Raw genomic sequence first — 24,852 nt, forward strand, 5'->3', positions numbered from 1 at the left:
ACTTTCCACATGACAGTTGACACAGAGTAAAAATGGCGACCGAGTTCTCAAAATGTACGCATTATAACAGTAAACCTCTTCCATTTATAACAACCTATTAAATGCACGTTCACACAGGCACCAGTGGCCCAATAATGTTGATTCAAGACAAATACATAGAAGCACTCTTTTTGCACCATTGCACATTAATTCTATCTATCTGCGATATGAGGAAATGATGTAACAAATATCATATCATTTTCAATGAAGATTTTGTGAAATAATTGAATAAAATTGTCATTATTCGTTAGGACTTCTTCTTCTTCTTCTTCTCTCTGGGCTGGTTTCCGCACTTAAACGTTTCCGTCTGTTGTGCGTGCGTTGCCCCTAGGACTTAAGATAGTTTATCAACTCTTTAGTAGTTTTAGAAATAAATGATCACAGTATAATGCGCGCAAAAGCAAGTAGTCCAAAATGAACACGAGGCGTATGACTGCATTGTACAAAAACAGATCTCAACTCGGGCTTGTGTATTTGATGTATGACCTGCGCACACTTATTACAGTTCACGACATTTAGGCCTCATTTACAGGAAGGTTTTTTTAATGTCCGTTAAAAAAGCGTCCAAATAGATCAAATGTATTCCCAAGTAAATGTACACACGTCAACGCTTTATACGTGTGAACAAATAATTGGGAATACATTTTGTTATATTGGGACGCTTTTTTAACGGACGTTTAAAAAACTCTCGTGTAAATGAGGCCTAAATGTCGTGATCTGTAATAAGTGTGCGCATTTTTAACGGACGTTAAAAAGCTCCAGTGTAAATAAGGCCTTAGGGAACTTGTAACAAAACTTCTAGGCTTCGACGTCACATTAGATGCTGGGTAGCCTATGAATCGCCCATTTTTCTTTGATTCATGTCATAGCCTAATATTTGACATATCGTCGATTCAGGATCAAACCGAGTTTCCTCACCCTAGTTCACACTGGTAATGTTGCGATTGGACTACTTGTTTTGCGCGCACTATATTATAGATTATAAGGTAATCATTTTTGTTAATACCTAAATAAAGAATATAATTTTCAAAGAATATTCTATTGTTTGAGTAAAAAAAACATGAAAATTGTAAAAGTTAAAGAATCTTCAGTAAAAATTTAATAATAAATCAGAAGAATAATTGTTCATTACGAATATTTTGTTACATCACTAATATTTAGAAATTCGTCAGGTTACAAAGAAATGTTCCTACCAAACCAACGAGAATAGGAAGAGAATCAGTCAAGAAATAACGCTCCCAAATATATGTATAAGGAATGCACTTAAGTATTACACAGCCACGTGTACCTTTACTTAATGAAAAGAACATAATATTATTATCTACAGATTATTATTAAATCGTAATAGTTAGTGATAATACCCTATGGTGGTTACCCTACGTTTGGACTAAATGTTAGTGACTACAAATCTGTTAACATGAGGATCATTTGACACAAAGTGTAAATTTTTATTCCCGGTAATCTCAGTGGGGTGCTTCGAATCGGCACAAAAAATAACTGTAATTTTGTATGGCACGCCATGTGTAGTGCACCAAGTAAATAATACGATTAATATGTATATCTGTAAATAGGAATGATTAGGTATGTCAAATTTTCTCAATAGTTATTTTACTGTACATTTACAAAGTCACAGCTCTACACACACAAAGATAAATAGTATAATAATATGTTAATTCCTATAGGAGTCATTGGCTGTGAAATACTAAGCGCTCGATGCCTGTCGATGATTTAAGCGATATAATTTCGAGTGTATAATATACAAAGAGCACTATGATACGCGTGTCATATAATTATGTTACACTTTCAATATTCATCCTCCTCCGGTGGGTGCGGGGTTTCCCCGTCCACTTCCTCGGGAGCCGCGAATCTATCCTGAAATGGAAACAAGAAATGTTTAACGAATAAACACTTTGACAATATCAACTTCCAAACGACAGCGAGAGCGAGAGGTCGGACACCACTCGACTCTCCGGACCTCTCGCTCTCATTTGTTGCTGTTTAAATGTTTATAGTGGCATAACTTCTATAGGAAATATCTTAGGTCATGTGTCTATCTAAAGGCCGATTCACACCAATTGCGTGCACGGGACACGTGCATAGTAACGCGCAAACCCCTAACACACCGGGTTAAGGGGGGGGGGGGGGGGGGGGGGGCTCTTAGATTTCCCGGGATAATACGTAGTCTATAACACTCTCCAGGTCTTCAACTATACCCATGCAAAAAGTCAGGTTGATCCGTAGCTCCGCTGCGACGGGGTGGAAGGACAAACGAACAGACAAACACACTTTTGCATTTATAATATAGGTAGTGACTAGTGGACACTTAGTATTAGAGAAAAGAGCGGATGTACCTTCACCAGTGATTAATTAGTATGGAATATAAGTGGTGCTGTGAAATTGTCGACAGAAGCGAAACTGCGCACTTCTCACACCTTTCTACGATTGACTGGCAGACATAAGCCTTTAAAAAAATATAATACGAAGTTTGTTAAAAATGACTCACAATATTTACTTTATATAAGATGTCCAAGATCTTTTGAACTATTGGAGCGTTCTGTTGTTCCTCCATCTCCTGACAGATAACCTCTATTTCTTTTTCCAGTCCGTCAACGGTTGCTTTTAACTCATTGATCTAAGGCAAACAAAATAAAATTAAAAAAAAAAAAAAAAAGAAAAAGAAAAAAACATGGCGCGTATTTGTGTTTACTTTTGAAAATGAGTCGGCATAAGGTTTTTCATCAATCAGGGGGCACGGCAGTGCCCCCGCCAAGACGAGCCAAACGGCGGCCGGGGCGCTACGTACCTTTTTCTCGAAGTGTTTCGCCGTATTTTCGACCCGTCATAACTTCGGTCTGGATGACGCTAGAAAGCTGAAATTTTCAGTATAAGGTGTCCTCAGCACCAAATATACCAAGTATCAAATATCTAGCTTTTATGGTTACAGATTTATTGATACCTAAAATACGCCGTTTTCGTCCCTCACTGATGATCATCACAATTCAAAGTCTGTAATTCTAGGGTACTTCCCGAAGTCCTAGAAGGCTGAAATTTGGTATGTAGACTAAAAATTGCATACAAACTACAGGAAAATTGAGAAATTAGAATTTCCCCCCCTCTACGCCTCTTATGAGAAAAGCAAATCTGTAAATTCTGTCGCTAGAATGCTGATATTTTCAGGATAAGATGTCCTTGGCAGATTTATTAAACGCATTGTCTAGCTTTTATATTTTCAGATTTATTGGCAGTCATAACTTCTAGTCTGTAATTCTAGGGTACTTCCCGAAGTCCTAGAAGACTGAAATTTGGTATGTAGACTAGAAATTGCATACAAACTACAGGAAAATTGAGAAATTGGAATTTCCCCCCCTCTACGCCTCTTATGAGAAAAGCAAATCTGTAAATTCTGTCGCTAGAATGCTGATATTTTCAGGATAAGATGTCCTTGGCAGATTTATTAAACACATTGAGTATTGATTGTCTAGCTTTTATAGTTTCAGATTTATTGACAGTCAAAACTTCTAGTCTGTAATTCTAGGATACTTCCCAAAGTCCTAGAAGACTGAAATTTGGTATGTAGACTAGAAATTGCATACAAACTACAGGAAAATTAAGAAATTGGAAATTTCACCCATCTACGCCTCTGTATGGCGGAAGCAAATCTGTAAATTCTATCGCTAGAATGCTGATATTTTCAGGATAAGATGTCCTTGGCAGATTCATTAAACGCACTGAGTATCAATTGTCTAGCTTTTATAGTTTCAGATTTATCGACATTCAAAACCTCTAGTCACAAATTCTAGGGTACTTTCTGAAGTCATAGAAGACTGAAATTTGGCATTAAGTAGGAATTTCAAGAATTATGAACAACAGATAAATTAAGAAATCGGGCCCCCTTTCATCCTCTCGTATAGCTAAAAGCTTTTAAAAAAAGAGGTAACGATAGAGAGTGGGCCATGAAAATGATGTACCTACAAAAAATAGATCCAAAAAAATCTAGGGCACCTGCCAAAAAGAAATGAAATCCCACCAAAAACATTTCATGTAAAAAGGTAGCCAAGACTCACAAGTTCATAATGTTTTCACTGTTAAAAAGTTATGAGATCTCTAATAGAGCCAAGCCCCTAGCTGAGCTTAGATTTGTGCTGGCCATGGGACCTATCCGAAGTCCAAAGTAATATAGCTCTTAAATGTACTGTATCACATTTATAACAATAAATAACAAATCACTCTACTTACAAGCTCTGATTCTACAAACCCTATATCTTGGTAAAAAAAGTACGGCTTGGCCGTTTACAGTTCTCGGATTTTTTATCTGAAATGACATCTAAGCCCGGAATAGCTTCTGCGACCATCACGAAGTACAATACAAATTAGTAATTGTCGAACAAACTATTCCTTAAGGCCTTAAAATATGTTATGTCATGTAATAGTTTTACGAACATTAAACGGCCAAGCCGTCTTTTGATCTCCTGATGAAAGGAGTTGTTTAAACAAGAGATGACAAATTGCATAAACTCTTTCACCATTTATCCAATTGCTTTATCTACACTTGAAGGAAATTCCGAATGTCGAAGGCAAAAACATGTAACACCAAAAATATAAATCCTGCATCCTATTTAGCGATATATTTCGTCGCAATCATCTTGGAAGCCTACAGAATCATTATGTAGTTTATTTTTAGTGAGTTGAACATATTATAACATTATTGAACGCAAGTAAGATAAAATGACACAAAAGGCAAGGGCACTTAATATGCTCGTAATTGGGATGTTTACCTTGACCTAGAAAGCGCATTACCTTTTTAGGGTTCCGCACCTCAAAAGGAAAAACGGAACCCTTAAAGGATCATTTTGTTGTCTCTGTCTGTCCGTCCGTCGTGTCTATCAAGAAAACCTATAGGGCACTTCCCGTTGACCTAGAATTATGAAAGGCAGGTAGGTAGGTCTTATAGCACAAGTAAATAAATAAATCGGAAAACCGTGAATTTGTGGCTACATCATTTAAAAAAAATAAAATTGTTTTAATTTTCAAAGTAACTCTATACCAAGTGGGGTATCATATGAAAGGACTTTAAACCTGTATATTCTAAAACAGATTTTTATTTATTTTTATGCATAATAGTTTTTGATTTATCGTGCAAAATGTCGGAAAAATTACCCAAGTATGGAACCCTCGGTGCGCGAGTCTGACTCGCACTTGGCCGGTTTTTTACATTATGCACCATTGGTTACATGTTTTATAAGTGCACAACTGGACATAGGTATCTGCATAAAATTTAAATGCAACTTTGGCTACCATACTCGGATCAGGCCTCGTAAGACAGTTTGATATTTAAATTGTGATTTCTAGAGAATATATTGACTTTGCTCAGAGTTCAGACTTCAGATATAGTTAAAACGAGACAGATTTATGTGCCTTCACGAAATTGACATAATCTTATACAATATACCGTATGTATATATATATACGTATATTATACGTATTTTGTATGCAAAATGATAGTTTTTTTTTGTGCCAATTCGAACCGCCGCGCTCCACCAAGCGCACCGGGAATTAAAATAGGTCAACTTTGGGTCAAAATATTAGCCAGTTGCAAGTTTTAGTACTAAAAATCTACTGAATCAAAACATATGTTAGCTATTGTAGCCAACACCGAAGATCCGATGGGCAGATCTTCTATTTTTAGGAACGCCGGAAGGAACAAATAAAACTATCTTTTCATCTTCAGCGGAGTGTGTGTAATCGTACAACGGTTTTTCAAGTGACGGTACTTAAGTAGACATTGACAATTCATAAATACGACAGTTGTCCATAGATAAGTAATTAAGGCACGATCTACATTACGAACGCAAATAGTAGGTACATGCACGCACTATCAACTTCACTATAGTCTTTCACTATAATAAAAAGCGTTAACATAAATTCCCCCCCTCTTAAACGTCGTTTAAGAGGAAAAAAGTCCATCTGGGGAAGCAAGGGGCAAATGCTAGTCAAAGCCCTGCGCACCACTCCTCTCGCGGTTAGGATATCGGTGATACTGGAAACTCCATCAGTTCTGGGTACAGAGCGGTGACCCAGTCGAGGCGCCAGTTGAGGGGTGCGACGTTATCCTCTTGCAGTAGCACGAGTTCAAGCTTCGAGTAGCGGTCCAGGCTGCTCGAACTGAAGTCTTCAATATTCGGTGACGGCAGCGTAGTTGGAGGCCGTCCAATCAGGAAGTGTCCTGAGGAAAAAGGGAGAAGATCGTCAGGAGAGGAAGACATGGGATATAAGGGGCGACTATTCATTATAGCCCCCACTTGCGAAATAATATTACTAAATTCTTCGGAACTAAAATGATTATGACCCAAATATCTTATAATGAGAATATTTATATAGGATTTGATCCCAGTCTCCTGAATTTCGCCTGAATATACAGGTAAGTATAGATAAAAATATTATTTCTTCGTCAACTGGAAAGTCAGAATTGACGGCATTGGATTTTAACAATTGAGTAGTTTCTTTAACGGCAGATACTAGATTTCGGTCATTATCGGAGAAAAAATCTGCCGGTTTTAGATCTGTAGGTACGTGGCGCCTAGCGGCGAGCTGTGCCGTGGATAATTCTAGACGTGGAATCGTCATAGACTTCCAGGCCGGTCCTACCTTCAACTTCGAGCACAATAAATGAACGCTCGACCTACCTAACGCATCGATTGCCTTTAAATAAATACATACGTCATACGCACTCATAGAAGCGTCGCAAGACGAATGAAGTTCGACCTTAGTGCAACTATCACAGAGTACATATCGCGGGATTTCTATTGTGAATGAAATCACTGAATTTGGGCTAGTAAGTTCAGCGCGAGGACTTAGGTCTAGGTACTCCTTTAGTAAGGCAATGTACTCTTGATTTAGATCAGGTTGTATGCAAAATCGTTTTTCTAGATTAAAAAATCTCTTCTTAGCCTGACTAAATGAGTCACTTAAGGTGGATGAATCTTTAAGAGGCAATGTGACACAAAATCGACCTAATTCTAGGCGAGTGATGTGAGTTTTGAAATGCTGCCTACGAGCCTTCTCGCTATCATTTAATAATATTTTTTGGGGTTCCCAAATTTTGAGTATTTGATTATCTAAGCGATCATCGAACGACTCGCTTGATGCAAAATTGCAATTAGTTTGTTTAGGGTCACAATTTAATGAAATAGGACCAGAAATAACCCACCCGAATTGTGAGCTACACAGATATGGTTTTCCATCACCTAAGGATTTAACGGTGTTACCTATTACATCCCAGAATAAATCGGCTCCTATTAGCGCATCTACAGGCGAAGGGCTGCAAAACTTAGGGTCCGCGAGCTGAATGTTCTCGGGGAGATTGAATAATTTATAATCTATATTTATTTTCGGGATGTTGGCTGTTAACTCGGGCATAATAAAACAAGATAAACTTGCATGATAATCGTTTTGCAATGAGTTAAACCTAACAAAACATCTCTCGGTGACATGATTATTTGAATTATTACCTATACCTACGACGGTGAGGTTAGTGGGTATCGCCTCTAAACTTAATTTTTCTTTGATACGCCTAGTCAAAAAGCTAGACTGGCTTCCACAGTCTAGAAGCGCTCGAATGACTTCAGTCTTAGAGTTAAGAGGGTTCAAAACTTCTATCATAACGGTGGATGACATAACGGGAGATGTTGATTGCCTAGATAGGTTCACACTAAGTTCTCCGACGGGATTCTGAACTGTGGGTGCAGTGGGCTGCTCTGTAGATTTGTGGAGCAGGGTAGAATGTGGTTTTCTGCACTCCCTACAACGTCTCGAAAAGCATTGACGAGTTCGATGGTTTGACTTTAAACAGTTCATACATAACTTCAGCCTCCGAGCCTCTGTTATCCTAAGTTCAGGAGTTTTGGCTAAGAATGAAGGGCAGCTGTGAATTGCATGATCAAGCTTGCATACTAGAGGTGTCAAATATGGTTACATTTACATATCTTAATACTAACGCTAGTTACTTAAAAATATTGAATATTTTTTACGATAGAATATATTCCTAAAAAAAATAAAAAAAAATTGAACTTCCCTTCATACTTTTACGGGCTTAGGACTGTCTAGTTCACACACTAGGCGTACTTAAAAGTTCATTTAGGATCACTTTGTTGTCTGTCTGTTTGTTTGTCCGTCCGTCCGTCGTGTCTGTCAAGAACCTAGACCTACAATCATGAAATTTGGCAGGCAGGTAGGTCTTACGTAGCCTAGTAGTCACCTGCCTGTACAATGTACATTCTAAAACAGATTTTTATTTAATTGTACTTCCCGTTCACCTACAATCATGAAATTTGGCAGGTAGGTAGGTTTTATAGCACAAGTAAGATACTATACCAAGTGGAGTATCATATGAAAGAGCTTTACTTGTACATTCTAAAACAGATTTTTATTTATTGTTTTTACAATAGAATATTATGTAAACCATAAAAAGCATGGATTTGACTCGCTTCAGCAATGCGCGAGGCTGCAATTGCTATTACATAATATTGTTATAAGTGTAAATTAAAAAATTATAACACCCCCGACAAGTGAAGGTTACAGTAACTAGAAAAAAGCTGATAAAACTTTCATACGGCTGAGCCGATTTTCTTGGACTATAGCTAAGAACACTTTCGATCAAGCCACATTTCAAACAAAAAAAACTAAATTAAAATCGGTTCATTAGTTTAGGAGCTACGATGCCACAGACAGATACACACGTCAAACTTATAGCGCCCCTCTTTTTGGGTCGGGGGTTAATAAACAACTGAACACTTGAAAAGAGCAACCGCCGAGTTTCTTGACGATTCAAAAGCACTTGTAAAATGTAAAAGTTTACTTGAATAAATATACCTACCTATATTTTATAGTATATTTATTAGTACAGCTACAAGGTTACAGTTACAAAAACAAATAATAGGTTCTCGTTGTTAGCACCCTTCCGATACAGAACCCTGAAAAACATAGAGAAATCCCGAACTTAAGAAAGTAGGTACAAGTTTGTCAATAGGTACATTGAAAATATTATTAACTATGTCAATTGAAATTATTTCATCACGCTAAAACAGGTACAAAAATCTAACAGGCCAAGCACGCCGAAGCTATAACGGACACTTGGATTCTATGGCCACCTTCCAGCTCCATCATGAGATTCTGGATATGATCTATATTCACTCTAAAGTACTTGTCAAGGCAAATCCAACGAGACCAAACACGACCGAGTTACCCTGTTCAGAAGTTGAGAATTTTTATGCCCACCCGGTTCCATCATCAAACCACCGATATGGTACCATAATTATTGCATTGTAATCGAAGTTAAATATCTGATTACTGTTTCAAATTTCAACTCAATCGGTTAGAAAAACTAATCTGAAGTTGAGTTGCAAGAATTAACCACATAAACACTAAGTAGATAGGTATTTACTACTTACTACTTAAAAAGAAAACATAGTAGCTAATTCATACGTGTTATAAAATAATGCACATATTTCCAAAAACATCAACTAGCACTTTACGTACCTAACTACCTAACCTATAAATAATAACTAACGCACGACACAAATCTATCTACGAAAAACGAAACAATTAATTATCCACATTCAAAATAATTATCGACACTCACGTTGACAAATAAATAAACTGCAGTCCTGATTTAATAGAATACGAAAACCTAGATAAATAATTTATTCTATCGCAGTATTCCACATTCGAACCAATCTCGGGTTAGATAGGCAAAATACTAAAAATGATGTAACAGTTACGCAATATCCAATATTTTTATTATTACTGTTGTGACTTGTGAGTTGTGACGTAGGCGTAGATCGTAGCTGTATCTTTAGCAAACGCCTCGTCAAATTTAAAAGCAATTCTAATGCTAGTAAGAATTTCTATTTTTTTTAAATTACTATATTTTGTAATCAATATGGGGTTTAATGAAAATCTAATATCCTGAATATTTTTCTATATTGAATATGTATTATAGATAAATTATTTTTTGACACCACTATTGCATACCACACAGTGAGCGCGATTCCTATCTGCATTATGGTATCCCGATTGAACAGAATACGAAAGAGATTTATAACGTCTCATATTTTTATTAATTTTATTGTTATTGCTCGCGATTGGCGCGGCATTAAAAGAAACACGACTGTTTTGGATTTTATTTCGGTTAAATGATTCCAAAACGTCGGCACGCTCCTTTAAAAACTGATGAAATTCATCCAAAGTTGGCATATCACTTAACGAGCTCCGATGCTCTTCCCATTTCATACTAGTATGGCTGTCTAATTTAGAACTAACCAAATGAATAATTAACGCATCCCATTTGTCGGTGGGCTGCCCCAGACTAGCCAACGCACGTAAATTTTTATTTACATTATCTATTAATGAACGTAATGACTGTTCCGATTCGCGGGACAGTGTTTCGATATTGAATAAAGCGTTGAGGTGATTATTAATTAACTGCCTCTTGTTATCATAACGTTCACATAATAAACTCCAGGCCTTGTTGTAGTTCAATGCACAAACTTCAAGATTGGCTATGACGCGAGCGGCATCTCCCTCTAAATACGAGTTTAAATAATGAAATTTATAAAAGGGTAGTATGTGCTCGTTATCATGAATGAGAGACCGGAACGTATCTCGAAATTCTAGCCATCGGAAAACCGTTCCGTCGAATTTCGAAATTTGAATTAGAGGTAATTTGAACCCAATACCTTGTGAGACGCCTTGCCCTGGCCCTAAAGAATTACTACTGTGCGCGTCCTCAAAGCACGGAACCCTCGAATTACGCGACAGAATATCCTGAGCTAACGCCGTCACACTATCTAATTCATTTTCGATCTCCTCGCGAATATCTAGTTCGGCATTTAATGTGTCCCCACTTAAAGATTCAATCTGACCCTGCACGTCACTGAACTCACTAGCTAAGCACTCAATTTTACCTAATTTAAGTTTTAATTCGCCTAATTCCAACGAATTTAACACTGAAAGCTTGTTAAACTTAGGGATATAGTTCTTAAATTTGGTAACACGACCCTTAACGCTGCTGCGTTTTATAATTAATTCTTTGAGAGACATATTAAAATTAGTTTAACAGCTGTAGGTGAACAAAAACTGGTTTGTTATCGGCCGGCCGCTAGATCGCTGCAAAGAATAAGTTAAACTTATACCTAACTATAACTAGGTGCGTTTTACCTATGCACGTCGCTTGCAGTTGACGTCGGCTAATGAGCCGGTTTCAGTCTCTTGCGCAGCTCGAATGAGTGCGCGCGCCAGTAATTGAAATCGTATGAATTATGAAGTGAGTAGGTAGGTACGACTAATGCGTAATGGATGAAAATATGACAACGTGCAAAATTTTGAATTTTGTGATTGATTGTGCAAAGTGGGATGGCCTTTTGAATAGTGCGTGATATATGGATGATTATGGAGCGATGGATGTATGAATTAGGTGTTTGTAGAATGGATTTATGGATGTTTGGATGAATGTATTGTGTTTGTATGTGGGATAGGACACTTATCTGAATTATTTGGTACGGCCTCGCTGTTGCTGGCGTAGAAAAGTGCTCCCTCTGCCTGAGCCCAATGCTGCGGGTCCGATTTGCGTCCCGGCGACGGCTTCAGACGTCTTCTCGTTGCGCCTGATGCTGCGGTACGATTGGCGTGCCGGCTGGCTTCAACGATGGTGACTTGCGTTGCGCCTAATGCTGCGGTACGATTGGCGTCCCGGCGGGCTGCAACGACGTTGACTTGCGCTGTGCCTGATGCTGCGAGACGATTGGCGTCCCGGCTGGCGACAACGGCTCTCACGCTGGATGGCTTTTCCTTCTTCAGGCGTCCTGTCACGGTCGCCACTATGTTAGCTATTGTAGCCAACACCGAAGATCCGATGGGCAGATCTTCTATTTTTAGGAACGCCGGAAGGAACAAATAAAACTATCTTTTCATCTTCAGCGGAGTGTGTGTAATCGTACAACGGTTTTTCAAGTGACGGTACTTAAGTAGACATTGACAATTCATAAATACGACAGTTATCCATAGATAAGTAATTAAGGCACGATCTACATTACGAACGCAAATAGTAGGTACATGCACGCACTATCAACTTCACTATAGTCTTTCACTATAATAAAAAGCGTTAACAACATATTTTCAGTTAAGCCATCACAAAATGGTGGAAAGTCATTCCCATGCTTAGTTTGGATGTACTATAGTAGAAATATTTGATTTTTCTCACCTGATGGTTTAAATCATCGACTAGTTTGGAGTCTCCTTTCGCGCTTTGATTCAATCGGGACAAGTTGACTGGGGGAGACCGCACTGTGCTGTTGGCCTTCACAACTGCAAAATATTCATTGTATCAATATAGTTTATCAAATTTCAGATAGATAGACGGACGGACAGCGTAGGCTTAGTAATAGGATCCCGTTGGTCCAGTTTGAGGTTCAAATCTTGATTTGATATCAAAAGTTAAATAGGCATCTTTTAGGCAAGTGCATTCCAATCTTGACATATTATATTTAAAAAAATCTTCATTGAATTAGGTATAACTATTACATCACTTTTCTACAGTGACTAAAAGTTTTATATATTAAACTAGCTGTTGATGTAATTTAGGTTTTTAAAAATCCTGTGGAAACTCTTTGATGTTCCAGGATACTAACTATCCCATGTCACTCTCCCCAGGTCTTTAAAAAAATCACTTGATTGAAGGACAAACCAACGAGAAAATACACTTTCGAAATTATAATAAGGGTAGAGATTAACTTAAAACTATAGCAGATCTATTATGAGATTTTGTACTGGAATACTTGGTTAAACCTGTAAGTATATTTTATGAAATGTATTTGTATGTTTTGCTATAATGTGATAGACTGGCACCGCTATACCTTGATATCCTGAGTCTTGTCTATAGTTATTAAGATATTCTAAACAAAATCTCATATTTTCTACAAGCAAATATAATATCTTAGTAATTTAAACACCAATATAAATAAATAAGTGCATAAACATAAATAAAGATGATAAAACAAAACGACACTACAGAAAATGATGACAATGATGTATGTAATAAGAGGAAAAAATAACATTCTTGAACTACACATAATAATTATAGCAATGGTTCATATTATTATTTGAGTTAATATTTGTAAATACTTAGTTACAATATTATATTTTAGTTATAATATTATATTTTGATTACTTTTTTATCAGTTATTAATTAGAGGATAAAATTAAATTAATCATTATAATATTAAAAAGCAATTTAGAAAATAATAAGTATGTTTAGTGTAAAAATAATCCAAACGGAAAAGAACTAATAAAGAAAAAGAAAATGTACTGGTTTGGGGTCTGGCGGCGACTTTAGCGACGGGCGCCGCCGGCTTCCTAACGGGCAGCGGGGCGGCGCGCGGCATGGGCGCTCCGGCCGCGCCGTGGCCCATGGGCAGGCCCTCGCGCGCCGCCACCGCGTCGTACTCCGCGCCCCCGTAGTTGGCATCGAAAAACTTCTTGAACCATTGCAAGAACTCAAAGTTATCTTGGAACCGACCCTTCACCAGCCTGTCAATGGGTACTATCTACGAAAGAAAACAATGGAACGTAAACAAATGTAATGTACTATGGGATGCGGGATACTGCGACACGTGGTGTGGCCCCTACGTGCTTGTTACCCTGTTCCAAAGCTAACAGGACCGTATCAACGCCTATTGAAGGTAAACTTCTGTTCTTGCACACTTGACGTGCATTCGTGATGGAGTTGACTATGCTTGAAAATGCGTCGGACGAGCGTCAATCGTTTCGGCGAGTCTACTTTAAGAGATTGCAGTGCAAACTTTGCACATGACATTTTCAAGCATAGTCAACTCACGTCATGAACGCACGTCAAGTGTGCAAACACCATTGCAAACATATGCAAAGTTACACAAGCTGCATTTTAGTTGCATTTAACTGCAGTGAAAATGTCGACATGTGCACAAAATATGAAATAATGTAAATAACATAAAGTTGTGAGCGAAGTTACACCTGTTAGCATTTGAATCGGGTAATAGCACCAACTGTTGAGGACAATGGTACCCTAAAGTGAAGGTGTAAAATCTGTTTCAACATAAGCTGCACAGAAGGTAAAAGAATAACAACATGTTTCAATTGAAAGGAGAATGATCATACACGGGCCACGCTTGTGTCAGAAGATAATTATTTTCATAATTTATGTTTTATTTTATAATTCAGTTTGGCATAAAAAATAAAGTGCTGACTATCCCGAGATTTTTTCTTCATTTTAAAAGTACTTCAATTGTTACTATACAGAAATCCAGTCTCCATTTTTATCGGTAAACATACCATAGTGATGTTATTTTACGAAATCGATGATCAAAATCGGTGGTGGTCGAGTTATAATCGATTAAAGACTATTATTTTCATAGTAATATTAAAAAAAATCGATATTTTTTTACAAACCATCTTGATCGAATCGAATCAACTCGATAAGTGCTAGTTGCAGGTCTATGGTTTTTGCTTTCTGTCAATTTCGATAATTGCAGTCGTAGTGTTCACATACTCTTTGATTGCAGTTTTCAGGGTGGTTCGAATTTAGATATTTTAATCCCATATCGTTGACCGTTGCGCGTTGTCTTGTACGTCGAGTTGAGAACTATATTTCCTTCGTATTAAGCTCCGTATATGCTATAACTTCATCATAAAAATATAGGTATAGGTAAATGCAATGGCACCTTGTACATCTTCAAATAGTGATTCATTGGGAATAACTATGTACTTGCACCATATAGGCAGCACTAAAATCGTCCTGGTGATATGTGGAAACTACTACCTACTTTACTTTACCTAATAAAACCTACTTACCAAACCTAACCTAACCTTTTACATAAAACTGTTTTTCTCAGAAACTGGGAGGAATAAATTAAAAATTCTTTTTTTATATGAAAGTAGGGATATCAAACTTTATTATATGTACCTAAACTTTCATTGAGACACAAAAATATTTGTAAGTGGCCCAAACTCCATAGAGTGCTGGTCATTCTCTTTTGACTAAATATATCTTATCCAGATAAATGTTATCACTGCATTCCTGCATTCTGACAACAATCTAATCTCAAATAATTATATTTCCTTATTCAAGATGCAAAAGAGTAATTTGGGAGAACGAAAATTTGCAGGAGAAAATTGTCTTTTGTGTAGCTTTTTATCGAAACAGTGTACAATGAAAATGGGTTCAGTCATGCAGAGCGGTATATGCTTGCTGGCTAGGAGCGGATGCGTACTGCCCGATTGGTGCAGCGGCGCGGCTCGGCGCACACGCGGCGGCGCGGTGGCGCACAGCGGCACTCCGCTGTCGCACGCACCCGACCCGATCGCTATACCCCCACGGGCCTCAAAAGCATCATACTCCCTCCCGTCATAGTTTGCATCAAAAAACTTTTTAAACCACTGCAAAAACTCAAAATTATCTTGAAACCTTCCCTTTATCAGCTTGTCCACGGGTATCACCTCCAAAATTACAGTTGACGCTGAAATGTTTTAATTAGAACACAGAATAAACTCTGTTTATCCTTACACTTATAGCACACATAATATTAGTGGCAAAATAAATCTACTATTACTTGATTGAATATTGCAAAATGTTAAAATTCACGTTTATGTTTTAAATCCAATAGCCCAATTTTTTTAAGAATAAAAAGTATTGCATATTATTACAATACTATGATTCATGATGATGTATGGATGATGATTACAATATTATTTTGGATGCATAGTCAACTACTCACCATTATCAATATCATGGTGAGTAATTGATCAAGTATCTTATATTGAGATAATACCCTGTAAGAACAATACTGAAGGAGTTCCATATGGAAACTAAATATTTAAATAGCTTAAGAAATAACCTCCTTGATGGATCAGTAAAAAACTTTAGTATGTTGACCTCATCTAAACTAAGACTAAATAAATTTCAATAATCTACATAATATATCTCATTTGAAATAGATAATGCTAGGATATTAACTCCAGCATTCCTTTTTAATTGTACAGTTTCCAGATACAAACATAATCACATGATGTCATGCAATAATAAAAACAAACAGATAAAAGAAATTATGTAGAAACAGCAGCAGTGAATCCAATACTCAGTAAAGTTACACTGATATCCTTGAATTATTTGCTGTTCTAGAATAAAAAATATCCTGTACAAGAGGAAATTTATTCTTACGTAGAATGTTATCAAGATCGGTTCAATAGTTGATGCATGAAAAGGCAACTAACACACACTTTAACATTCATAATGCCAGTAAGGATGGATGAATACATTTAAAATGGGCTTACCTTATCTACAGACATTTTTTTGAAGGCAGCTTGTAGTATTTTGAAGTTTTGAATGTACTCATGCTCTAGATTTGTTTTGAACTTTATCCGTTTCATTGGCACACTACCAGGAAACAACATGTCCATGAACTGGCAGTACGCGGCGCCCGTGCACAACTCTTCGATCTTCCCAAAGTTGGAATTCAAGCAGTCATTCAACCACGATAACATATCATGCCTTGAAAGGTTCTCAGACGTGACATTTGTTGAGTACACGTTCACTGCCATCTTCAAATATATTTATATCTACAAAAATAACACTCAATCATAGATTTACGTCCGAATATGCATAAGACCGGCTTTTAACCAAACCATCGTGTCACAAAAAAAGGAAAGCAGATTCTAAAAATAGGTCGGAGCTTGTTGCACCGGAGAGAAATAATTATGTAAAAATTAGTTATACTGTCTAAATATACCTCTACAGGAATCCTGAAACTTCGAAAACTTAACAAGATACGACAAAAAATAATAGAAAAGGAAGCCTCGACTAACGGCGGATGCGGCTATGACAGGCGACGACTCATCAAAATCGTTTACGTGATTTGTTTTCTAAATCACTTAATTAATTGATTTATCCTTGTTACATACCTTTTTAAACAATAATATATAATTTCTGTTTGAATTAAGTCCATCGATGATTAAGTCCAATTAAATTGAGCAAAAGTATTATAACGCGAAATTGTTTTCTGAACTCTGCTCGCCTTCTTGAAATGTACCATAGAGCTATACCTATTTATTAAATGCATATATATATACACATAAGTAACAAGGACTGGATTACCGGGGGTGCACTGTACATATAATATAATATAGAGTATACATTCTGCATGATTTACTTACATACCGTTCAATGATTGCGTCCATCGTCGTTAATCTGAATAAATAAAAAACATTTACATTTACATTTGTAGTTAATTAAAATTTCATGGCAGTATGTGTTTATAGTTAGTTTTTTGCATTTTCATCTTACCTTAGCCGCAGCCAGGGCCGGCTATCCTATGGTATTTCAAATATGCTTAGGTACATTGCAAGTACATGTCTTCTATCTCACATAATTAGTATGGGTAGACATTAAGCTTCTCGCTTCACTACCACAGCTATATTTTACGCACACGTTTAAAATTTTTTATTACTATATGTATTATAGTTATATGGAATTGTCGCACAAGGAGTGTGACCAGCTAAGGGTTTTACCCTAAAGGTGGAAGAAAAACGAGCTTAGATTTTTATAGAAAAAAGTATAATATTTTATTGGATTTAACTTTAAATTTCATGTTGCCAAAATTAAAGGTTTTTAAGAATCATAGAGCAAATTTAAGTAAAATAATATATTTAGGTTTGAAATTACAGTGATATAACATGATAACCATTTTTTGAATAAAGTAATATAAAACAGAGTAGCAGTAACATACAAAATATAAAAATGTTCAATGTCGTTCATTGGATTTCTCATTTCAATAGGTACGATTAAAAATCTGAATTTGGGGGAAATAAAATCAAATGTCGACAACACTGTAAAAATGGCGTAACGTAGAAATCAATAAAATACGAAAACTTTTTAGCCAATTTAAATCACTGTTTCATATGTTTTTCTTAGAAATTTATCGTCTTTTTTTCTTAAATTGAGTATACTTGTTTTGTATACACTCGTATAAAGAATCAGTGAGCGCTAATAACCATAACCGCGATTGAGAAATGTATTCCTTGGTTTGGACTTGCATTTTGCGTTTTCACGAAGATCAAAGGAAGGTGGCCCACATCTAGCGAATGCCGAAGATGCACCAAACATCTTCTGGGGGTTCTGGGGACTTCTGGGGGTGTTCTTACTGTGAAGGCGATAAGGGTATGTAAAACAACCTCCAAGTGCAAGCTGCTGGAAAAACTACCTCAGGAGAGTGGCTGGACGAGAACGACTGGATGGAAAAGGCTAAAGGGACTCTCATACATGCATGCAGTATCATAACTATATAAGACTGCAATTACGGAGGTGGAAAGCATAGTTTTGTCATCACAGAGTAAGTATTACTAGATGATGCCCGCGACTTTGTTCGCGTGACTTAGATTTTTTAAATCCCATGGGAACTCTTTCATTTTCTGGGATGAAAATTAGTATCCTATGTCTCCTCCAGGATGCAAGCTATTTCAGTGCCAAATAGATGATGCCTGTGACTTCATCCACGTGGAATTAGATTTTTAAGAACTCTTTCATTTCATGGAACAAGAAATAGCCTGCATCCATCTCCGAGATGCAAGCTATCACCACAAAATTTCGTCAAAATTGGTTAAATGGATAGGCTGTGAAAAGTTACAGTTACACTTTCACGTTCATAATATTGGTATGGATTAATTTCAGATGAATTTCTTCATTAAACATGCCAAATCCAAATATATCCATTATACCAAATAAACAGGGATATTCTCACTGATGAGTGGCTAAAAATGTTCATTATGTTGTTCATTGTGAAGTATGAACTCTTTAATACACTTCAAAGCTTCCTATAAAATAAACACTTTGATACTCATGACTTTGTTTCGGTTTTTCAAAATTCCTATCTATGAGATGGATACTCTTTAATTTTCTAGGATAAAAAGCATGGCTCTTAAAATGCCTATCTTTGTCTCCAGATGCAAGCTGTTTCTCTGTGGGATTTCTCCAAAACTGGTTCTTTTGTTGAGCTAAAAAAAGAAAATTTACTCTATTAATGAATGATAATATAATTTACCATTTACTTTATGTTTCTGCCTTAACTTTCCAGAATAAGGAGTTGATCATCTGAATTTGTGTTTACACTGGGAACACAGTGAAATCCTGCACCTGAGGTGCTGTGTGAGAAGCAACAAAACTGATAAAGAAACATGTTGGAACTATACCTGCATTCCTATGAACAAATTGAGGCAAGTAAAACAGTGGTTTATTAAATATCATACCATATATCTATACATATAAAAATCACTGACTGACTGACTTACCAATGCACAGCTCAAACTACTTGACGGATGGGGCTGAAATTTGGTATGCAAATAGTCATTATGGTAGACGTAGCTAAGAAGGGATTTTTGAAAATTCAACCCATAAGGGGGTAAAATAGGGGTTTGAAATTTGTATAGTCCACACGGAAGGTGGAGAACCGTGTTTGGTGGCCCACTCTTGGAAAGGCCTATGTCCAGCAGTGAACGCATACAGGCTGATGGAATTGAATGTCATAGACTAAGGATTAAATACACAAACTTGGCTGATTTCTGTTTTTATACAATGTGCAGACTATTGTCATACACCTCATATTAAGAATCTGTACTACTTATTTTACATTCACTATACAAGCTTACACCCGTCATTTTGTCTGTAGTAAAACAATAATGGCTTTATTTAGACTTTATTTAATTTTCCAGTATAAATAGTATGGTATCCATCTTCAGGATGCAAGCTATCTTTCTGATATACATCTAAATTGGTTTTATTGTTAAGCTATGAAAAAGTGACATGCACAGGTAGCTAATTACAATTTTAGTAAAGATCTCTAACTTTTTGAAAATAAAATATAGCCTATGTCACTCATGAATTGCTCAGCTTTCTACTGGTCTAAGAATTTTAAAAATCGGTTCAGCAGTTTCAGATGTCAGATGCACATGAAGATATTTTTTATTTATTTGTTTTTTATAGCAATTCCATAAATACTTTCCTTAAATCTAACATCCATACTAATATTACAATTGCGAAAGTGTGTCTGTCTGTCTGTCTATCTGTCTGTCTGTCTGTCTGTCTGCCTGCCTGCTACTTTTTCACCGCCCAACAGTTTAACCGATTCTGACGAAATTTGGTATAGGGTTAGCTTATATCCCGGGGACGGACACAGGCTACTTTTTATCCCGGAAAATCAAAGAGTTCCCACGGGATTCTTAAAAACCTATCCGCTTTACGATTCTGTCTGTCTGTCTGTCTGTCTGTCTGCCTGCCTGCTACTTTTTCACCGCCCAACAGTTTAACCGATTCTGACGAAATTTGGTATAGGGTTAGCTTATATCCCGGGGACGGACACAGGCTACTTTTTATCCCGGAAAATCAAAGAGTTCCCACGGGATTCTTAAAAACCTATCCGCTTTACGATTTGTATGAAATTTGGTACCAAGGTAGATTGCGTCCCTGTAATTGACATAGGCAACTTTTTATCCTGGAAAATCAACCAGTTCCCACGGGATCTTTAAAAACCTAAATCCACGCGGACGAAGTCGCGGGCATCCTCTAGTTTGGAACAAAATACTATGGTAGTATTATAGATACCCAGTTTTGGGTGTTGCAATTTGGTCTGTGCAGCGGGCCCTAGCAGGGAGACCCATATTTTTATTTATATTATATTTAAGTCGTTAAGAAGATCATTTATGGCATAATAGCACTTTTTCTAAAAAAAAGTTTACCAATCTCCTTCGCAGTGGCAAAGATGGGTTGAATGTTTATTATTATATTATGAATGGCAAAAAAGTATATCATAATATTATGTGTGATGTTCCACATCTACTAAAATGTCATTTAAACAATTTCAGAAAAAGGACCTAATCATCGGTAATCGCCGTGCTATTTGGGTGTCAGATCATTGAAAAAATATATGCGGTAGGTGGGATTGGTGGCACTGTAAGGAATACTCGACTAACAGATAGACATTTGAAACCAAATTCTGTCGATAATATGAAGGCAAGTAAAGACATCTTACCATACCAAACTGAAGTTTTACAAACATTTTATGAAGAAATAGGTGTGAGCACCCAAAAGTATTTAGCATTGCAACGACTCGTATCAATTTTTAGGGTTCCGTACGTGAAGGGTGCCAATGAGACTCTATTACTAAGCCTCCGCTGTCCGTCCGCTTACACGTCCACCTGACCATCCGTTTGTCTGTATGTCTGTTTTTCAGCGTGCTAAATAGTGTTATATCTTGTGCGATGGTACGGAACCTTTTGTGTGCGAGTCCAACTCACACTTGACCGATTTTTATTTTGGCTTATTACACATTGCCCCTCCAAGTAGGACAAAGTAGATTGTATAACATTTTAAAGTTCAATTTGTCCCACTAATTATTGGTTTGACCAATTGGTGCATAAAATAGCGGCACCAGTGGCACTATTTTTAAGGTCCAGCCCAAAAATTTCTTGAATTATGTATTAGCATTTATTTTAATTCATTTAGGTCTTTTATTTTTAGGGTTCCGTATCTCCAAAGAAAAAAGGAATCCTTATACTTCGTTTTCTGTCTGTCTATCTGTGTCTCTATCAAGACAAGGGAATCAAAGCTCTTGAGATACTTCCCGTATATAATCCATGACATTTGGTAGCTAGCAATGTCCTAATAGCACAATAATTAATAAAGGGAAAAATCCGAAACCATGAATTTGTGGTTACATCACATATCTAATCAAAGTCAAAGATTATCATGAAATGTTGTGATTTATGTCTCATAATATTATAACTAACAATTTGCTCGAATTTGTGTAATTCATTGATAATTCATTTTACCTTTCAGGTCAAGCTTTAAGAGAAGCTTTTGCTGTAAGAGTCTTTAGCAGAGAGGTGGCCCTCACTGTGTCAATGCGGATGAAGACATACATGGACATTTTAACAATTGACGATTATTGTACGATACCTGTAAACATCGATGATGGCATTTTCATTACAGAGATAATTTTATTTATAAATAATTTATTCAATTGCTTAAACGGTTGTGGTCATTCTAAAAGTGGTTTTAAGAACGCATTGTCCGGAAAATTGCAACCATTTAGCGTTTTGGAATGATGACGAATTTAGTTGGTCAGGCTTTAGGTATAAAAAATCCGGTCAAGTGCGAGTCGGACTCACCCACGAAGGTTTCCATATCATTATACAAGATATTGGCAACAGCGCCATCTATATCTGATTTAGTAAACTTAATTTTTTGTGAATTTGTAAACTGATCATGATTTTCTAAATCCACATAAATAGATTTTGAAAATTTTTGTTTTATACATTTTACTAGAATATATTTTGGTTAATGTACCTAGTTTAATGGAAAAGATTTACATTTGTCGAGGGTTTCATACCTCAAAAGGAAAACAGGAACCTATAAAGGATCACTTCATTGTCTGTCTGTCTGCCCCCCGTGTCTGCCATTTTGGGGGAATCAAAATAGGAATCATGACATTTGGCTGGTGGCAATGTCTTAAAGCACAATTGAACGAAAAAATTTGAAAACCGTGAACTTATGGTTACATCACAAAAAAATTAAAGATTTGTGTTCCCAATCAAATAATTAGTTTAACTAAATCACATTCGTCATTAATTTGCACAGTTTTATTACACTGGTTTGAGATTTCTTGTACGATCGTGCGGAACCCTTCTGTGCGAATCCGACTCTCACTTGAATGGTATTTTTAGAATCAAGTACAATTATTATTGTTGAAAACATGACTACATCACACTAATATTATAAAGGCGAAAGTTTGTATGTGTGTGTGTGTGTGTGTGTGTATGTTTGTTACTCCTTCACGCAAAAACTACTGGACGGATTTGGCTGAAATTTGGAATGGAGATAGATAATATCCTGGATTAGCACATAGGCTACTTTTTATCCCGGAAAATCAAAGAGTTCCCACGGGATTTCGGAAAACCTAAATCCACGCGGGCGAAGTCGCGGGCATCGGCTAGTAACTGAATAATAATGACATACTTTTGTGTCATAAGACACAAAAGTATGTCATTATGTAAGTATGTATAAGTATCAGTATAAGTATGAGATAAGTCATGTTGTTATGCAAAATTCTTGTTGCATTATCTGGTTTTGTATTGTATTTCCTGACAATGTAAATTTTATTACTTAAATCGGTTGATACTTCTGCCGTCCTAACGAAGAGAGCAATAACTAGGTTTCGACTACTTTCGAGATATTCGCGGTTATGATTAGCTACTTACAAATCGTAATATTACATATTGCAGTTTTGATAACCAACAGAACCGAAACTACTGAAGATACAAAAAAGACGTCTAAGGCGAAAATATAGAGCATTTTCGTGATTACGGATATGGTCTTAAGTCAATTTGCCCAAAAACTCGACTTATTGCACTCTTTGTTAGGACGGCAGACTTGACCTCAGTAACTTTAAAGTTTAAATGAATAATATCTTTATGAAGACTACGATAATTTGGCATTTGCGTCTTGTATAATTCGTCCAAGACGTTCGATTGTGTTAAATATAAAACGCTGGTCAGAAAACTACAATTATTACACTTATAGCAATTCATTTTATGATATTTAATTGTTATACAGTTTATAATAATCTCTCAAAACAACGTTTTGGAGATGTATCTTGAAATCTAAAGTTTTTATTTTCTAAAAGATAATGATAAAAAAATAGTATGATTAAATTGCTCTGACTAGTTTTAAGTGTGATTGTGAGATGGCAATAACAAAAAAATACCCAGCTGAGTTTGTTGTGGTGCATTGGAACCCTACGAAGGTTTAGTTTAGGTACTTTAAGGGCCGGCGCACATATGGGGGAGCGCAGCGCAGAGCATTTTTCACAGTAAAAGTATTATCGACTTTGTCCTCATTGAAATAGTATCTAAATTTAATTGTGCGTCCGTGCGGATACTTGCGCAGTCCCGCGCGTGCTCGCGCATTCTATGGTAGAAATTCGCGTAATGTGTCACGCGATTAGAAAACTTTGCGGGCATGCTCTGCGCTGAACTCCGCCGCACTCCGCCATGTGTGCGCCGGCCCTTAAGGGCATGAGACGGGTCTGCCCGCGAAATTCAATTTTAATTTGATTTTTCGCAATTTGTAAACTAATACAACAACCTAGGCTTATGGCATTTTAATTGCTCCAATGGCAGTAGCATCCTCACAGGTTTATATAAAAACCTTTACTTGAAAGGGTCCAGTTTAAGAAATTAGCTCTAGTATCGTCGACTAATTTGTGGGTTATAGTGGATACTAGAGCTAATTTCTTAAACTGGACCCTTTCAAGTGAAGATTTTTAAATAAATAGTTGGGGATGATACTGGTATTGTCGCAAATAGAATGCCATAAGCCTACGTTGTCGTATTAGTTTACAAATTGCGAAAAACCAAATTAAATTTGAATTTCGCGGGCAGACCCGTCGCATCCATCTTAATTTTTAAGCGTGCTAATATTTATCACCATCACGTCATTGAACCAAAAATAGTTAATAAGATTTTTAAATCGTTAATAAATTATTTAAATTATTTTATTTCGTTTTATTTTTGTTGACCAAAAAAAGTTGAATAAATCGGTTATTTGCCGAAAATCGGTAAATGAAAACCGAAAAACCGATATTTTTACGATAAAGTGCGACACTATATTTAATTTACGATTCATTACGATTTTCGAAGCTCATCCCTAAAATTACTAGGCTGTCATGACGTCATCGTGAC

General features: G+C 36.6%; 2 protein-coding genes and 1 long non-coding RNA gene across 4 annotated transcripts; 1 reads left to right on the forward strand and 2 right to left on the reverse strand.

Annotated features, from left to right (window-relative positions):
• Positions 1-422: 422 nt before the first annotated feature.
• On the reverse strand, positions 423-17,143 carry LOC123879951 (microtubule-associated protein RP/EB family member 1-like). 2 transcript variants are annotated; one of them, XM_045927809.1, is made up of 6 exons: positions 17,026-17,143; positions 16,399-16,683; positions 13,400-13,637; positions 12,296-12,399; positions 2,552-2,671; positions 423-1,911 (listed from the first exon to the last, which is right to left on the reverse strand). In XM_045927809.1, the coding sequence occupies exons 2-6, from the start codon at positions 16,663-16,665 to the stop codon at positions 1,843-1,845; spliced, it is 798 nt and encodes a 265-aa protein (XP_045783765.1). In that variant the 5' UTR covers positions 16,666-16,683; positions 17,026-17,143; the 3' UTR covers positions 423-1,842. The 2 variants fall into 2 exon arrangements, with proteins under 2 accessions (XP_045783765.1, XP_045783763.1); XM_045927807.1 differs by having other exon boundaries at positions 2,543-2,671.
• Positions 5,851-11,136, reverse strand: LOC123879952. The gene is made up of 2 exons (XM_045927810.1): positions 10,773-11,136; positions 5,851-6,262 (listed from the first exon to the last, which is right to left on the reverse strand). Exons 1-2 carry the CDS (start codon positions 11,134-11,136, stop codon positions 6,060-6,062), a joined length of 567 nt encoding a protein of 188 aa, XP_045783766.1. The 3' UTR covers positions 5,851-6,059.
• Positions 17,144-17,637: 494 nt separating the features above from the next.
• Positions 17,638-19,332, forward strand: LOC123879955. The gene is made up of 2 exons (XR_006799116.1): positions 17,638-18,452; positions 19,194-19,332. It is a non-coding gene; the product is annotated as an uncharacterized LOC123879955 (long non-coding RNA).
• Positions 19,333-24,852: the final 5,520 nt, after the last annotated feature.

This window comes from Maniola jurtina, chromosome W (assembly GCF_905333055.1).
Source record: "Maniola jurtina chromosome W, ilManJurt1.1, whole genome shotgun sequence".
NCBI classification, from domain to species: domain Eukaryota; kingdom Metazoa; phylum Arthropoda; class Insecta; order Lepidoptera; family Nymphalidae; genus Maniola; species Maniola jurtina.

Excerpts from the sequence above, each read along its gene's own strand:
- LOC123879952 (XM_045927810.1), bottom strand. The coding sequence starts at position 11,136 with ATGTCTCTCAAAGAATTAATTATAAAACGCAGCAGCGTTAAGGGTCGT. Across the intron at positions 6,263-10,772 it reads AGGGCAAGGCGTCTCACAAG|GACACTTCCTGATTGGACGG; the intron begins GTATTGGGTTCA and ends CTTTTTCCTCAG.
- LOC123879951 (XM_045927807.1), bottom strand. The coding sequence starts at position 16,665 with ATGGCAGTGAACGTGTACTCAACAAATGTCACGTCTGAGAACCTTTCA. Across the intron at positions 13,638-16,398 it reads AAAAAATGTCTGTAGATAAG|ATAGTACCCATTGACAGGCT; the intron begins GTAAGCCCATTT and ends TTTCTTTCGTAG. Across the intron at positions 1,912-2,542 it reads TCTTATATAAAGTAAATATT|GATAGATTCGCGGCTCCCGA; the intron begins GTGAGTCATTTT and ends TTTCCATTTCAG.